The sequence below is a fragment of the Engraulis encrasicolus genome, chromosome 18, assembly GCF_034702125.1.
Source record: "Engraulis encrasicolus isolate BLACKSEA-1 chromosome 18, IST_EnEncr_1.0, whole genome shotgun sequence".
Taxonomy (NCBI): Eukaryota; Metazoa; Chordata; class Actinopteri; order Clupeiformes; family Engraulidae; genus Engraulis; species Engraulis encrasicolus.
The window spans coordinates 8477038-8494537 of record NC_085874.1 but is presented as its reverse complement, the minus strand read 5'-3'; the positions used below and the strand labels follow the sequence as shown (position 1 = coordinate 8494537).

Genomic DNA, 17500 nt, shown 5'->3' with positions numbered 1-17500 from the left:
CCAACAGTGGAATGAAAACTGAACTCCACCTGAACCCTGTAGCTCAGAAATCTACAACAACATTCTCTCTCTCTCTCTCTCTCTCTCTCTCTCTCTCTCTCTCTCTCTCTCTCTCTCTCTCTCTCTCTCGCTCTCTCTCGCACACACGCACGGACGCACACACACACACACACACACACACACACACACACACACACACACACACACGCACACTCACATTCGCCCTCCTCCTCACACACTCCCCCCTTCACACACAGACGCTCCCTCTCTCCCACATTATTACAGAGTTATTACAGATACTACAGATCTACTACCAAAACATCACACAGATGATTAAACATGATTAGTCAGTTCATATGACACACTGCAGATGAGACAAAACTGTATTTTATACAGTGTAATGAAACGTTAACATTCGACACACCTCACCACAATGTAAGCCTACTACACCTCACTACTCTACTGGCACATCAACACTTGACACCACACTAGACCAGTGTTTCCCAACCTTTTTTGTCTCATGTACCCCCAAGCCTTTTCGTTGTACCATGAGTACCCCTAACTCATGTTTTACATTGCTTTTTTCTATTCCAGTGTGACTATGATCCATACATTTGTTAATATTACCATTATTCCAAGTACCCCCTGCAGTGTGCTCGCGTACCCCTAGTGGTACACGTACCCCTGGTTGGGAAACACTGCACTAGACTATAAAGGACTCTGCACATCGCTTCAGACAATCAATTTTACCCCCCAGACCAGCAGTGCTCTTCCTGCATCAAACAGGCATAGCAGCAGTTGGGTGCAACAATGGATTCAAACCAGCGGCTCCGACAAAAATAGAGCTCTGCCATAACCGACAGCCGGCATGGTGTGATGATAATATGGTGGTGGTTCAGGGATGATGATGATGATGATGATGATGATGATGATGATGCCATAAACTCACTCCCATTACTGGCAAGTCATTGAGTTTTATTTTTTTGTTTCATTTTCTTTGACGGACAAGTTCCCTTGTCTATTTAATGTGTTTATATGATACTGATGTATGTTGTATGTTTCTGTATGTGATACAGATGACATGTGTTTGTATGATTCCATACATGACACACATGACAAGTGTGTTTGTAGGTGAGCCTACCCATGTGATGGTATTGTATTTTTGTATGTGATGAATGAGATACACATGTATGTTTGAGTGTGCTTATACCATGTGTTTATATTTGCCACTTTACCTTAGCCTGACAACCCAGATCCTCTCTACTTGTTTTCATTCATAACTGAATGACTGAATAATTTGTATGAATTAAAAGAAGTAGAGAGGGCGTCGGGCTTGACAGGCTAACTTTCGCCTACAGTGCTGTCTTAAAGTGTTTGTATTCAGCCAACACGGCCTACTGTACTGGGTGTCCGTTTCTCAATTCTTGTCGTTGCTAACTGTCTTAAGATCGTCTTACTGTTCCCTTGGATTTAGTGGTGAGCGTCGCTGTCGAGAGAGAGTTGAGTCGCTCTTACGAAGGACGTTGCTACCGTCGTTAGCAAAGACGCTTTCGAGATACGGACCCCTGCATAATCAGTGTATTATTGTGCCTGAATCACAACAGTCAGCTATTGCTATAATAGTCATGGGGTTCTTTCCATTATAGTCAAGGCACTCTTCTTCTGGGTTAAAAAGCTTTTAATAAACAGCTAGCCTTCTTCAGGGCTGTAAAAAAACAGTTTTTTTACAGCCCTGAAGAAGGCCATTGTCGGCCGAAACATGTTGGCAATTTCAACCGTTCCACTATGAACTAGCTGTTTATTAAAAGCTTTTTAACCCAGAAGAAGAGTACCTTGGATATTTTTCATTGACTTGGATGGATCCTTAGTAAAGGATAACCAAAGAGCACCTTCGCCAAAACTTAAGTGAACTCCGAAGCCCTCTGACCCCTTTTTTCTTTGTTCTTTCCATTATCCCAACTCCCGTCCTTGACCTGTGTTTGTGACCTCGCACTCCGCTAACACCCAGCCTCCGTGGAGAAAACAATCAAGTTTCCCCACTGTCAACCTATAGCCACAACAACTTGACTTTGCCTTTTCCCCATTCAACATCCCGATGACAAATGAGAAAATTACCTTTGAATTGTGCTTTTGCGAGATGTTGAATTGCACCTCTGTAATCAATGACGTTTTGCAACGTCATCATAAGGCCACAACTACAAGGGAGGATGGGAGTTTGGATAATGGAAATAACACCTTGTTGTGTGGACTGTAGTAGTAGACACACCTGACTATATGTTATTGTGCCTTACTTCACAAAATATCAGCTATTACTGTAATAGTCATGAATGTGGACTGCAATTTATTATTGCACTTATATTTCATGACTATAAATGGCAATCCATTATTGTGCCTGACTTCACAAAATAGTAGTCATGACTGGACTGTTGATAGTTTATTGTTGCATGTGTATTCATGAGTAGCATCAGTGAAGTACTCCAAGTGCCTTTATTCATGAATGACAATCAAGCAGCTGTGCACGGTATTACTGTGAGTGAAGTATTACAGTTCCTTTACCTATGTGACAACCAAGCACTGCAGTGCCTTTATGTGACAACCAAGTGTGTGACAACTAAGCATTGCAGTGTTTTTTATGTGACAACCATGTGTTGCAGTGCTTTAATGTGTCGTGTATTTCGTCATGAGTGACTTCTGCAGTGTATTTCAGTATTTCCAGAGAAGTGAGGTGAAACCAGGGAGTGTACTGTACGTGTGTGTGATGACACGGGAGCATGACACCAGAGGACTATTCCAGCACTCTATTGAACAACTCAGACTGGGGGCTAGTCTGCCCTTTAGCAAGGCACCTACCTCCAAATTGCTCCAGGGACTGTAACCAATAACCTGTAAATAACTGTCAGCCGATTTGGATAAAAGTGTCTGCCGAGTGTATTATAATGCAATGACTGAAGAGCCCTTATAGAAAGCAGTTCATCCATGACCAGGCCAGGGGTCAAAGCCAGCCCTCTGTTGAGGCCAGCATTCGCCCTCAGCCCTAGAGAACAGCCCATAGAGAGCAGCCCAGGCTGAACAGCCTTCATGCACAACAGCCTACCCAGAATTCATAAAGAACAGCTCACAGGGAAGAGCTCACAGGAAGCAGTCCATTTACAGCTCAAAAAAGAGCTCAAAGAAAAGCCTATGAACAGTTCAGAACTCTGCCCTGACATGTCACATCACCTGAATGGAAATGGAAGGTTGCAGGTTCGAATCCCCTTCCGCCAGCACAGGAATGTGTGTAGTACCCTCTTGTGTACCTAGCAGTGCCCTCATTCCCTTGGGCACGGCACCTATACTCCACATTACTCCGGGGACTATAAGCAATACCTTAGATAAATGACCTTCGACTACAGACATCTACCAAGTGTAATGTAATCAAATGTAATGCAATGTTGTGTAATGCAATGTAATATGATATGAATAAACAGTTATAGTAATAAACAGTTCATAGTGGAATGGTTCAGGTGAAAGACATTTAAAGGACAATACAGCTCTCTCTCTCTGTGTGTGTGTGTGTGTGTGTGTGTGTGTGTGTGTGTGTGTGTGTGTGTGTGTGTGTGTGTGTGTGTGTGTGTGTGTGTCTGTGTCTGTGTGTGTCTGTGTGTGTCTGTGTGTGTGTGTGTGGTAGGTTCACAGATCAACATTGGCCCTACTGTACACAGCAATATGTTCCAACTTCAGTGTCTTTTCCAGTTCATTCAGAATCCAACATGTCCAAATGTGTCGAAGGTCAATTATGACTGATTACAGAAGAATTTGTCAAAACATGTATAGTATGGAAACGAAACCTAAAATGGGTCAAGTTGGATAAGCTAGCAGAAGCAAACAAAGAATGTCTCATGCCTCAAGGCTGCAACAATCTCTCTCTCTCTCTCTCTCTCTCTCTCTCTCTCTATCATAGACATTTGAGGAAGTAAAGGAAAGAACAAAAACACATGAAAGAGAGAGGGGAGGGCTGACTGTTATGTTTACGAAAAAAAACCAAGAGGCACAACTGGTATGTATGTAGCATTAACTGTAGCATTAATTCATTACCTTAATTCCCAATAACCCCTGTGGCCTTTCAGTGTCAAACAAGGATAAACGTGAAATAGGTTTAACTATGAGTATAACTATAATGGTAAACAGGCATACTACTTTATATGAACGAGAGAGAGAGAGAGAGAGAGAGAGAGAGAGAGAGAGAGAGAGAGAAATTGTGTTTACCCTTTTGTGATCATGTGACATGATGCCGAAACCATTACAATAGCCTCATGTGTGTGTGTGTGTGTGTGTGTGTGTGTGTGTGTGTGTGTGTGTGTGTGTGTGTGTGCTTGCGTGTGTGTGTGGTCTGTATTTGCCTCTGCTTTGCCTCCCTGACCCTAGCAGAGAGTGGGTGTCCTGTGCCTGAGAACATGCATGCACACACACACACACACACACACACACACACACACACACACACACACACACACACACACACACACACACACACACACGGCCTGGATATACGCTTAAGAAAAGGAATCATGGTAAATCATGGTTCATTAGTTCACTCTCTGAAATTCGGAGTAAGCATCTTTGTTCTCGCTGGAGAACGGACTTCTCGTGATCGTGCCGCTCTCGCAGGAGAGTGGCTGTCCATGCGGTGTCTGATCATCAATGTGCTTCACAGGGTCAGCAGGAACCACTGCACTCAAGAAGCTGAGATAGATTAAGTGGCGTATTGGTTAAGATCGCTGGCCGTGGTGCTGAAGTACTGCCACGACCGAGAAATGTCTATGCAGCAAACTCAAGCTCAGGAGTACGGGGCGCCACTGAGAGCTCGGGCAGTATCTGCCCCCCAATGGCAAATAAGCATCTCAAAATACATATAAATAAATGTTTTCTAACACACACACACACACACACACACACACACACACACACACACACACACACACACACACACACACACACACACACACACACAGCTGGCAGATTAGGATTTGTGCCAAAGCCTCCCAAAGCTGCTTTCCCCCTGACAGACAGATACCACCGAGCCTCTCTCTCTCTGTGTGTGTGTGTGTGTGTGTGTGTGTGTGTGTGTGTGTGTGTGTGTGTGTGTGTGTGTGTGTGTGTGTGTGTGTGTTCAGAGTAGCCTATCACCAGTTCAGATAGAGAGCAGAATAGATACACCATACACATTTTAAGCATTACAATATGTATCAAGCACTCCTATCTTTCTACTTATCATTATACATAACAACCATAGGCTTTGTCACCATTATCACCATTACCATTCTTTATGTGTGTAAAGTACCTGCTCTACAGGTAATGCAAGACACACACGCTCCCTCTCTCTCACACACACACACACACACACACACAGAAAGAGACAGGGAGCGCAGACATTGGCTGATCTCCTTGGGTTTCACCAATCGCAGAACACTACCGCCTTAAATGCCGCCCACTCCACACTGGGCGGGACATCACACCAGCGTCTCTGCTCTCTGGTTGACGGATCGGCGCTAAGCCCATGGCCCAGCAGCCAATCTCGAGGGTGAGTCGATCTGACGATGAGTTTGACAAGACTGGGGTTTAGTGGAGCGGTGGCCCGAGCTCTGGGGCTGGCACACAGACGTCGCGCGAATGAGGAAATCTGCAGGTGAGACTGCAGCCGTGCAAGGAATAGAACGCGAACACACAGCAGTCAAACACTCATACCCACACTCACACGCTCCGTGAGAGATGGACATCTTAAAGTCCCTCGGCCACCCGGAGGAGATGTACAACCTCGTCAAATTCAAATGGGGAGGATGCCGGACCGTCATGCCCAAACTCGACTATGTAAGTGGATGATAAGTGACATGTTGACATGCTGATGCTCGGTGAAGGTGGTGGTGACCTACATATAGCCTAGTTATGCCAACACCGTCCGTAGACATACAGCGGAATGTGGGTACAATGCAGAAGGCTATTAGGGTGCGTTATTACCTCGAATAGTGTTGCTTAGTTACATTGTTGCAACGTGTGGGTCTGTTGATACACTATCTATCTATCTATCTATCTATCTATCTATCTATCTATCTATCTATCTATCTATCTATCTATCTATCTATCTATCTATCTGTCTGTCTGTCTGTCTGTCTGTCTGTCTGTCTGTCTGTCTGTCTATCTAAGTTGCGTGTTTGTTATGTTGTTGTTTGGGTGCATCCTCAAACAATGCTCTCTCTCTTCCTCATCACTGAGACTGCTCTGGCTCTGGTCTGTTCTTACAGGACTAAAACGGAGAAAATACCCCTCTGTGGTCTTCAGTCTTTAGCCTGCTGCTTTCTCCTCTTCCGGTCGCTTCCTCGCTTCAGTAGCCACCCGAGGCGAGCATGGTCGCTGGCCTTACATGAAAGCTCGCACTTACATAACGCGATTGTTGGGTTCACTCCCGGCTCCGGGCTGGCGTTCTGCGCTCGTGGATGACTTGCTGGCTTTTTAATCCCGTATGGAATATCTCCACAACAGCCCAAACCTGAACATCGCCTAAACTGCACTAATTGTTCTCTTATACAGGAGGCAGCACTAGTGGAGATACGTTATTAAAGCCAAAGGAAAGTAGCCTGAGACAGTAAAATAGCCTAAAGTGATGAATATACTCCTTCATCACCCATGGTTCAGTAGGACAGCTGTTATTGTTCTCTTGTAGGCCCACACAGAGGTGGTCAAAGTAAAAGTAGAAGGAAATGTATAGTGCTCAAGTGTGTGGTAATTATGGTGAACGCAAAGTGAAAACCCAACTGGGAAATTCCAACTTCCAACTTCCATTGTGACACAGCACTCCACAGCACACAAGTGCACACTTCACACAATGAGATTGCATTTATGCCTCACCTGTGCAAGGGCCAGCTCCCATGGCACCCGAAAGGTTGCACTACAGCGGGACGGGACCATGCTTCAGGGTACCTCAGTCATGGAGGAGGATGTGGGAGAGCACTGGTTAATTATTACTCCCCCACCACCACCACCACCACCAGCCTGGCGGGTCAGGAGTCGAACCGACAAGAAGTCTGGCGCCCTAACCGCTTACCCATGACTGCCCTGGTGTAAGTACAATACCAGCATATGATATTAGGCTACAGAGCGGTTAGGCCTATTCCATTGAACCTCATGAGGTAGCTAGACCTAGAAACCTTAAAAATAAAACCCCCAAATTTGATCCAACCAGCACAGAATCTGCCAGGTACATCGGCCTATAATAACTGTAATCCAGTTACTCAGTGAAGTTACTTGTGTTGGAAGAATATCTGGCAGGTTATTATTATTATTATTATTATTATTATTATTATTATTATTATTATTATTAATAACTTTTACTTTGACCACCTGTGCTTATCCAGTAGAGAAGGTTCTGGAGTCGTAGTGAATATACCCCCAGTCTCATGCAATCAGCAGCACAGCTAGTGTAACTACTACAGCAGATACAGTTCCTGGAATGAACAGCTGCACCCCAGCCACTAACCTCCACTATGTAGGCTATTCATTACTAAGAAGTAGAAATGATGTTCTTTACTGTCACAGTATACACTACAAGCACAGTGAGATGTAGTTCGGAAACATCCCGTAGATGCAATTGAAGCAGGATATGCATTATGTTAATATATTAATTACATGGAATTAATGACTGCACACCACAACATCTAACTTCAACCAGACAGCCGAACCTCATAGCTGTGGTACTATAATCCTAGTGCATGACTCACCATGCAGCACAGCATAGGCCTATATGTGACGGAGGTGTTCTCGCGCAGTTCGTCCCCCTGGGGGCTGCGAACGTACCACCTCGTCAACTACATCGGCTCAGGAATGGGAGGCACAGTACGAAACCGCTGAGCTAAAGGGCCGTTCCGATAGCCCAATGCTACCGTACTGTATTGAGGCTTCGGGCGGGAGGTTAACTAACGTTCCACGCCACACTCTGCTAGTTAGCCTCTGTTACACTCTCCCCCCTAAACCTCACTCCCATCCGGGTCATGGCACCACCGTGCCGGAGGTGTTCCCGCACGGTTCGTCCCCCTCGGGACTGTGAACCTGCCACCTCCTCAACTACATCGGTTCAACTACATCAAGGTTTACTAACGTTCCACGCCACACTCTGCTAGTTGGCCTCCGTTACATACAGTATTTTCCCATCATAACTCCTTATCTGCAGTGGCTAAAGTGCATTACCCTAACTCCCCCTGCACAGCTGTACAGCCACTTACAGTCTACCTGGAATACACCTTTGTGTGTGTGTGTGTGTGTGTGTGTGTGTGTGTGTGTGTGTGTGTGTGTGTGTGTGTGTGTGTGTGTGTGTGTGTGTGTGAGAGAGAGAGAGAGAGAGAGAGAGAGAGAGAGAGAGAGAGAGAGAGAGAGAGAGAGAGAGAGAGAGAGAGAGAGAGAGAGAGAGAGAGAGAGAGAGAGAGAGAGAGAGACTGAGTGACTGAGTGAGTTCAGTAGCCCATAGACATGCCTTAACTGTCCAGTAACCAACACTGCCAGTTTATTTTCATTCTACCTCTAGCAATGATCTGTTTCCACCGCTAGAGGGGGCCAGTGCCGAAGTTCAGGCTGCTGAGAGCCTAGACATGTTTTGGCAGACTAGAGTCTCCACCAGATGGCGTTTCCTCTTCCTGCTTGTCATATTGTACAACAGGGCTGGGGAACTCATTCGAAGGCCATTTCAAAGACCTCCAAGGGCTGTAGGCCTACTATGATCACAAAACAGGATTTCCCCCTGCTGCCTTAGGCCTATATTGATGGTGGCCACATTTACAACAGGCCCCACCTTCACTAGGTCCCCTGAAAATACAGGTGTAACTCAATTATATTGCAAGTGGAATTTCTAAGATTCCTTCACAAAACATATGCCCTAGTTCATGTGAAACTGCATTACATTGAAATTATATCGGGGGTCGGATAAGACCTCAAGGGTTCCCCACCCCTGCGTACGACAACACATTGCCTCTCTTGTCTGTCACACAAAACATATTCCCCTTGTGTAGCCTACGTGTATGTTGTGCATTCAAGTTCTACACTCCTCTAAGCTCTACACTCGTGATGGAAGACACAGACTGAGTTCCAACGAGAGCGTCATGAATTGGACGTTATGTCAGTGTTTAGTCTGCAGTATAGGCCTACACTCCGCTGCTGCTAGCTTTGCAATTGGTCATGTAGCCAGATGTATAAGCCTAGGTGTGTGTGTGTGTGTGTGTGTGTGTGTGTGTGTGTGTGTGTGTGTGTGTGTGTGTGTGTGTGTGTGTGTGTGTGTGTGTGTGTGTGTGTGAGAGAGAGAGAGAGAGAGAGAGAGAGAGAGAGAGAGAGACAGGGGAGAGAGAGAGAGAGAGAGAGAGAGAGAGAGAGAGAGAGATCAACTGGCTGGCACGGTGGCAGTGGATTACAACCAGTCAAAACAAAACACTGGCTCACGAGGAGTTCTGCCCACCGACATGGGCGCGCGCATACAGTACTCCCGTGTCTGCGTGCAGCAACAGCAGCTTTTTGCACGCGCACGTTAGTTCCGCAAACTTTGTCAGAAGTCTTTTTTAGTCTGAGTGTCCGGCGACCCTCCCCCGCCCTAGCGCTGACTGTGACCCACCTCTTCACTTGACTTTACTGGACCGTGCGCGTTGGGCATTTCAATCCCACAATACTGTTTGGAAAGCTGTTACATCGCTAGTGCCTACTGGCATTTAGGGGCGTTTAAATATGCGACATCGCTAGTGACAACAGGCGCTATTTGAAGCTACTGGCGTGATTTGGAACCGTGCAAATGGCCGGAGCTTGTTGCAAGTGTTCAGCCTCACTGTCCGTGTTGAAGCGGTCTCTGTCCTCCGTCACGTCCAGGGGCCCTGGCCACGCATCGCGGCCGATGCATGTGTGGGGGAGGTCGGGGGAGAGAGGCGCTCAGAGTCGGGGGGAGAGGTGCGCGCCTCTAGACGCCTGGATGTTCGCGTCGGCGCGTCCTTTTGCTCTCTGCAGAGCGCCTTTTCACCCGCGTCACCCCTCCGTATCCCTCTGCTTGCATTGCCAGGACAACATGAGCGAGAGCCTCCAGAGCTGCTACCGACACCTCAACCAGACCAGCCGGAGCTTTGCAGCGGTCATCCAGGCACTGGACGGGGATCTCAGGTGGGTTTAGCCGCTAGCTAACCATGTTAACATTTCTCTCTCTCTCTCTCTCTCTCTCTCTCTCTCTCTCTCTCTCTCTCTCTCTCTCTCTCTCTCTCTCTCTCTCTCTCTCTCTCTCTCTCTCTCTCTCTCTCTCTCTCTCTCTCTCTCTCTCTCTCTCTCTCTGGCACGGGGCGTGTCCCTCCGCATGTCAACAAGTCAGCTCGTGGCTGCACGCCACAGTTAAGTAACCATTAATGACCTTGGTGCACTGTTGGCAAATATAGTGGAACTGTGTCAGTATAATATCAGCATAATGTCAATGTAATGTATTACGGAGCTAGCTGCTCACTGTGCCTATGACCAGAATAACTGCAGTTTTAATTCCACATGAGACTTTGATGTAGTGTTTACCGAGGCAATATAGGCTACGGAAGCTTTAATATGACACTGTGGTAACTGGTGCTGTAACTGTTGCTTGGTGCACTTTACAAAGGTTCTTCCAGTTGATGTAACCCAAATGGTACAACAGGCACTGATGCACACGTGTGCAAATGTGTGTGCCGATGCATGTTTGTCCGTGTCTGTCTGGCACAAATGTGTGTGTGTGTGTGTATGTGTGTGTGTGTGTGTGTGTGTGTGTGTGTGTGTGTGTGTGTGTGTGTGTGTGTGTGTGTGTGTGTGCATGCCTGTCTGGCCAACAGAAGAACTGTGTGTGTGTTTGTGCATAACTGCGTGCGTGCGTGTTTGTGTGGCCAACAATAGAGCTGTGTGTGTGTGTGTGTGTGTGTGTGTGTGTGTGTGTGTGTGTGTGTGTGTGTGTGTGTGTGTGTGTGTGTGTGTGTGTGTGTGTGTGTACGCCAGGAGGGCCCTGGAGCCAGGGCTGTCTTGTTGTGTGGCCCAGGGACCCTGTATGTGTGTCCAACAACAGAGTTAAGTGTGTGTGTGTGTGTGTGTGTGTGTGTGTGTGTGTGTGTGTGTGTGTGTGTGTGTGTGTGTGTGTGTGTGTGTGTGTGTGTGTGTGTAACAACAGTGCTGCCTCCTGTTCTATATTTAGTATCCAGGTCATCTTACAGCACTGGCACAACTGTTGATGTGACCCCAGAAAGGTCACGGGTCTCTCTCTCCTTCTCTCCGTCTCTCCCCTCCCTTGGCCAGAAGCTCTTGATGTGACCCGAGGAAGAGAGCAGGGTTCATACTGTTGGAGCGTTGACCTCAGAAAGGTCACAGGGACCCTTGATATAGTGTAGTGTTTCTCAACGGGGGCGGTATAGCCCCCCAGGGGGCGTTGGTGAGCTCTAGGAGGCGGCGTTGGGAAGGATGCAGCTGAGAGGGGGCGGTGCTTAGTTGCCATTGGGGTGCATTACTCCTTTTTTTAACTAAGGGGGGCGTTGTCTGGCTTATGGTGATGTCAAGGGGGCGTTGGGAGGCTTGTGCTGAGGCCAAGGGGGGGTTTGTTCAAAAAAGGTTGAGAATCACTGATATAGTGGCACTGGCCTAGCCTGGCCTTGCCGAGCCTTGGGTACCATCAGTGTGTGTGTGCGTGCATGTAGGCATATGACATATGACATGTAGGCATATATATGTGCGTGCGTGCGTGCGTGCGTGGCGTGCGTGCGTACGCATGTGGCGTCGTGTATGTTCTACTTGGTGTATGTTCTACTTGTTAAGTGTGTCTGTGTCTGTGTGTGCGTGTGTGCGTGCGTGTGTGTGTGTGTGTGTGTGTGTGTGTCTGTGTCTGTGTGTGCGTGTGTGCGTGCGTGTGTGTGTAGGCAAGTAGTGTACTCTGCTGACTGTACTACTGACCCCTTACTCTGTACTTGCTTGAATGTCCTCCTTGTAAGTCACTTTGGTCAAAAGCATCTGCTAAATGTAATGTAATGTAATGGTGTGTATCTTCTACTTGGTGTTCAATGTGTGTGTGTGTGTGTGTGTGTGTGTGTGTGTGTGTGTGTGTGTGTGTGTGTAGGCATGCGGTGTGTATCTTCTACTTGGTGTTGCGAGCACTGGACACGGTGGAGGATGACATGACCATCGCCATGGAAACCAAGCTGCCCCTCCTCACACAGTTCCACACACGCCTGTACCAGGCGGACTGGAGCTACACACACAGCCAGGAGAAGGACCGACAAGTACTGGAGGACTTCCCCACGGTACACACACACACACACACACACACACACACACACACACACACACACACACACACACACACACACACACACACACACACACACACACACACACACACACACAAGGAACTTGATTCTCACCAACTTGAGTTATCACATGGGTCTTCACTTCACCATTTCATATCTACTGTGCATACTGTGTCTTTCACAACACATCTGTAAACATAGCTCCCCATTCCTTGTAAACAAAGCTCCCCATCCCCTGTCTTTGACGTCACGATCTGAATGACAGTATTCCAGAAGGGTTCATGACATTTTCAAGGTTCAGAGTCATAGTCTGGAATTGCATGAATAAAAACAACTTGAAGCATTGTCTCTTCAGTTATAAGGAATTCTTACTGGCCTTCTACCACTCTTAGAAATGACAGGGTTTCAGATGTCCAATGGCATCTCAATGCCCAATATACTGTATAATGTTAAAGGGGCTCTAGGTAGGATTAAAAGTTTAATTAGTCGCTGTCCCGAGTCAGCTGAGGCTTATTTAAGTCATTAGTAGGTTTATTTATTTATTTATTTACAGGGAGTAGATGAACGATGACTCCCGCGACCACTTTCACGGTCTGCTGTCAGAAAACCCCAAATACAACTTCTGACAGAGAGGTCTGAACGAGTGTCGTGGGAAACACTTTTCATACGAAAAACACCATATTCAGATTTGTATCAACTGCTGGCTTGACGTGATGGAAAAACATTCTCAGAGCGAGTTTATTTAAACAGCCATTTTTTATGACTGTGTAGATGAGACAGGCATGCCACGGGCACCACGCAAACTATGTAATCCTACATTGTGTCCCTTTAAAACCTGGTAAGAGGTCTGAAAGTAGAGTAGAGTAGAATAGAGTTATTTTAAGGTGTTGAGCATCCTATTACACATGCTATTGGCAGCCTTCTCATGTGTGTGTGTGTGTGTGTGTGTGTGTGTGTGTGTGTGTGTGTGTGTGTGTGTGTGTGTGTGTAGATCTCCAAAGAGTTCCGTAATCTAGGTAACGAGTACCAGGAAGTGATTGTTGACGTGTGTCGGAGGATGGGCGGCGGCATGGCAGAATTCCTAGAGAAGAAAGTCACCAGCATGCAGGAGTGGGACAAGGTGATACACACACACACACACACACACACACACACACCAGCATGAAAGAATGTGACCAGGTGGCACACAGACACACACACACACACACTGATGACTGATGCATGTGTCATGTCTGTGTGTTGATGTGTTTGTGTGTGCGCACAATGGCGATCATTTATCAAACTTGCGTGGAAAGCATCGCAGAAATGATTTCATCGTACGACAAGGCTCACGTGAGATTTACTAAACATGTGTACCTCTCCAATCCCATCGTAAGAGTGAGCGGCTGTTGATAAATCCAGCATCTAAAGACCATCGTAATTAGAATAATCACACCCTCTCTAAAACCCCTGAGTTTGCGACAGGAAGAGACGGAACCCGGTTAAAACATCCACGTTTCTGGTTGATTGACAGGTGAAATTAGACTTTAGGCGAGGTAGACAACAAAATGACACGTGGAAAGAATCAACAGCAGTAGTCAACAGTGTTTCGGTTCTCAATATGGAAGGGGTAGAGATTGATTTCCAAATAATGATGGTTACAATAAAATGTTTGATTGACTACAGTAGACATAGCCTATGAAGATATTTTTTATATCTATATTATTATATCATATTCTTTTTTTAAATAAAAATATGATGATAAACCTTTTTGTAGCCTAAACGATGTCAAGAAAAGGGTCCTACGTGAAACGTCCAACAAACAGTGCCCAAACCATTTGTTGGAAGGAGAGTTTTACATGTCCAGTGCGCTGTCCTTCTCGCGCTCATGTGCTCCCTGCTTCTCTCCTGCACTCCAGTCCTTCGAGGGGATAGCCTTTTGCCACCTAAATGGACGACTATAAAGTGTTATCGGACACACACGTGTCAGGTGTATATTAGGATAGTAGCTGTGAGCGAAATGGCGAAAATGAACCGGGAGATTATTACTGTATGTAAGGGTGATGTGCGCATGAACTCCCAGCTGTTAAAAAGCAGGGACATCGGTCCATTATCCCACGACTGAAGGCACATTCCAATACGCGGCTGTATATTGCACAATTATTCACACATCACGTAAAATCACAAATGAGAAGTCTGCAGTTGTTGACTGCATAGCCAAATTAACGCAGCGCTCCCAGGAAGGATGCACCAATTCAAACAGGTAGAAGTTGGCTTAATGCCAAAATAAACAAGGTAAAAACATTTTGTAATTATGTAGGTATTATGATAATGAGTTGTTACGCTACAACTGCTGCTCAAGTTGGTAATCATAGTCTTCTCAAGTCCAACTTGAAAACGCCGTACACCGTCTGAGAGCAGTCGTACGATTTCATCTTTCCTGCGCTTACGATGAGATTTGATAAATGCCAACTGGTCGTAGAAAAAGAACGTATGCTCAACGTACGTATGATTCTCGTCGTACGCTGCTTTGATAAATGAGGGCCAATGTGTGTGCACCCCTTGATTAACCCCTATGTTATAACCTTACTGTCACTAAAATTGTGATGGCTATGTCTTAATATGTTACTTAAGGCTCTCTGTAATGTGATAGCAATGTTGTGATAATGTAGTTGAGTATTTTCAGCAAATAGTGAATAGGCCCCCCGGCGACCCCATCTGCACTAGGAGGCTACGGAGGCCCGGGGCCCCTAGGTTGCAGGTTGTTGTAGGTCCCCACGGAAGGCACATTTCTTAACAAAATTACGTAGTGTGTGTGTGTGTGCCATAATTCCAACCCAAGAGGGATATTAATAAGATTTAAAGGTGCACTGTGTAAGCTGGTAGCCAGAGTAGGTATTGCAACTCGAAGAGGGGATGTCTGTGCGTCAGTCATTTTGTGCACCAAAGTAATAAAAAACCTCTAAAAAAAGTTGCTGAGTGCTCCAGTCATCCCTGGGTCTAGTCACTGTGAAGTAGCCCAGCTTGTCTAGGTATTGCAACTATGCAGCTCATGACTGATGGGGGCGCCCAGGCTGCAGCCATATCTAGCCTTTGCATTAATTCAACCCTGTGTGTGTTTGTGTGTGCAGAATTGCAACTATGTGCTTGATGTCTAATGTGTGTGTGTGTATGTGTGTTTGTGTTTGTGTTTGTGTGTGTGCAGTACTGTCACTATGTAGCCGGTCTGGTGGGCATCGGCCTATCTCGTCTTTTCTCCGCCTCCAAGCTGGAGAATTCCGAAGTGGGTGGAGACTCTGAGCTGGCCAACTCCATGGGACTCTTCCTGCAGGTACCAACACACACACACACACACACACACACACACACACACACACACACACACACACACACACACACACACACACACACACACACACACACACACACACACACATCTCCACTGAAAGCCAAAAAGTATTAGCAAATCATTGTCAGAGTGTCAGTATAAATTACTGATTAAAATATTGTTTTGTAGTGAATGAAGAGTCTTCACTTCCTTATTGCCCTCAAAATGGCAACAGCCAAGTCTCAATCTCTTACTTAAGGCTTTTAGTAATGTAATAGTAATGTGGTTACTGATGAGTCAACAAAGACGGAGCAGGTCCAGTTGCACAAAGAGGCTACAAAATACATGGCAGGCAGCATATGCATGGAGCTGGCATAGCAGCATCAAGTCTAACGTCTTCTCTCTTCCATGTCCCAGTTCTCTAGTATTACCCCAGCAATAGTATGCCACCTAGTGGCGCAGAGTATATTATTTAATTAGTAAGGCCTCTGAGTGCTTGGTGTACTGGGAAGCATGTGTGGCATGTGGTAGTTGGCCTTGGTCTCGGGATGTTTTAATCAGCAATCATGCAGGATGAGATCTGCTCGCACCCCCTTGTGTATAGAGCAGTGGTTCTCAACCTTCTTTGAACAAACGGTCCCCTTGGCATCATCACAAGCCTCCCAACGCCCTTCTTAGTTTAAAAAAAATTAATGGACTAATTCCCCCCAATGGCAACTATGCACCGCCCCCTCTCAGTTTTGTCCTTCTCAATGCCCCCAACGCCCCCTGGGGGAGGCGGGGGCTGTACAGCCCCCGTTGAGAAACGCTGGTATAGAGGGATGGTAGAGTGGGACCACTAGTGAAACTGAGTAGGAAGAGGGGAGACAATTCGAGAGCCATCGCGCAAGACAGGTGAATGAGCAGGAGGGATTACATCTCTGAGAAGGGATTAAATCTCTTGGAAGGCAGCTGCCAATCACTTACTTAAGAAACAACATTAATCATTCAGTGTGTGTGTGTGTGTGTGTGTGTGTGTGTGTGTGTGTGTGTGTGTGTGTGTGTGTGTGTGTGTGTGTGTGTGTGTGTGTATTGTAGAAGACCAACATCATCAGAGATTATCTGGAGGACCAGAGAGATGGCAGAGCCTTCTGGCCACAAGAGGTGAGTAGTGTGTGTGTGTGCGTGCGTGCGTGCGTGCGTGCGTGTGTGTGTGTGTGTCTGTGCGTGTGTGCATGCGTGTCTGTGTGTGTGTGTGTGTGCCTGTGGAGTAAGTGTGTGTATGTTCTGGTGTATTTAATTTGTGTGTATGTGAGAGAGAGAGTAAGCCTGGAGTAAGTTGGCTTTCTGTCCGGAGTACTCTGTGTGTGTGCGTGTGTACTGTGTATGTGTATGTGTATGTGTTTATATTTACATGTAGTGTGTGTGTGTGTGTGTGTGTGTGTGTGTGTGTGTATTATGTATGTGTATGTGTATATATTTACATGTAGTGTGTGTGTGTGTGTGTGTGTGTGTGTGTGTGTGTGTGTGTGTGTGTGTGTGTGTGTGTAGGCCTGGAGTAAGTTTGCGTGTCGCCTGGAGGACTTTGCGTCGCCGGAGCATTTAAGCTCGGCCCTCTCCTGTCTGAACTTCCTGGTTACGGACGCTCTACGCCACCTGCCTGATGTCATCACGTACCTCTCACGACTGACCAATCAGAGCGTCTTCAACTTCTGTGCCATACCACAGGTACACACACACACACACACACACACACACACACACACACACACACACACACACACACACACACACACACACACACACACACACACACACACACACATCCATATTACGACGCTTCCAGTGTTTTTGTCATTGCTGTACTATTTCTGCCCACTTGGTGTCAGTAGAGAATCATGTGCAACAGAGCCGTATA

At 46.4% G+C, this 17500-nt stretch overlaps 1 protein-coding gene across 2 annotated transcripts in view; it reads left to right on the top strand.

Annotated features, from left to right (window-relative positions):
• Window positions 1-5605: 5605 nt before the first annotated feature.
• The window catches only part of fdft1 (farnesyl-diphosphate farnesyltransferase 1), a 14239-nt gene continuing 2344 nt past the window's right edge, over window positions 5606-17500 (top strand). Inside the window, exons 1-7 of one of the 2 annotated variants that reach the window (XM_063222324.1) lie at window positions 5606-5847; window positions 10061-10158; window positions 12107-12290; window positions 13288-13416; window positions 15481-15606; window positions 16681-16746; window positions 17134-17310. In XM_063222324.1, coding sequence (XP_063078394.1) covers window positions 5749-5847; window positions 10061-10158; window positions 12107-12290; window positions 13288-13416; window positions 15481-15606; window positions 16681-16746; window positions 17134-17310 — 879 coding nt within the window. In that variant the 5' untranslated portion in view covers window positions 5606-5748. Of the gene's footprint in view, window positions 5848-9454; window positions 10159-12106; window positions 12291-13287; window positions 13417-15480; window positions 15607-16680; window positions 16747-17133; window positions 17311-17500 lie in introns of those variants that run through there. The other variant, XM_063222323.1, reaches the window with a different exon arrangement.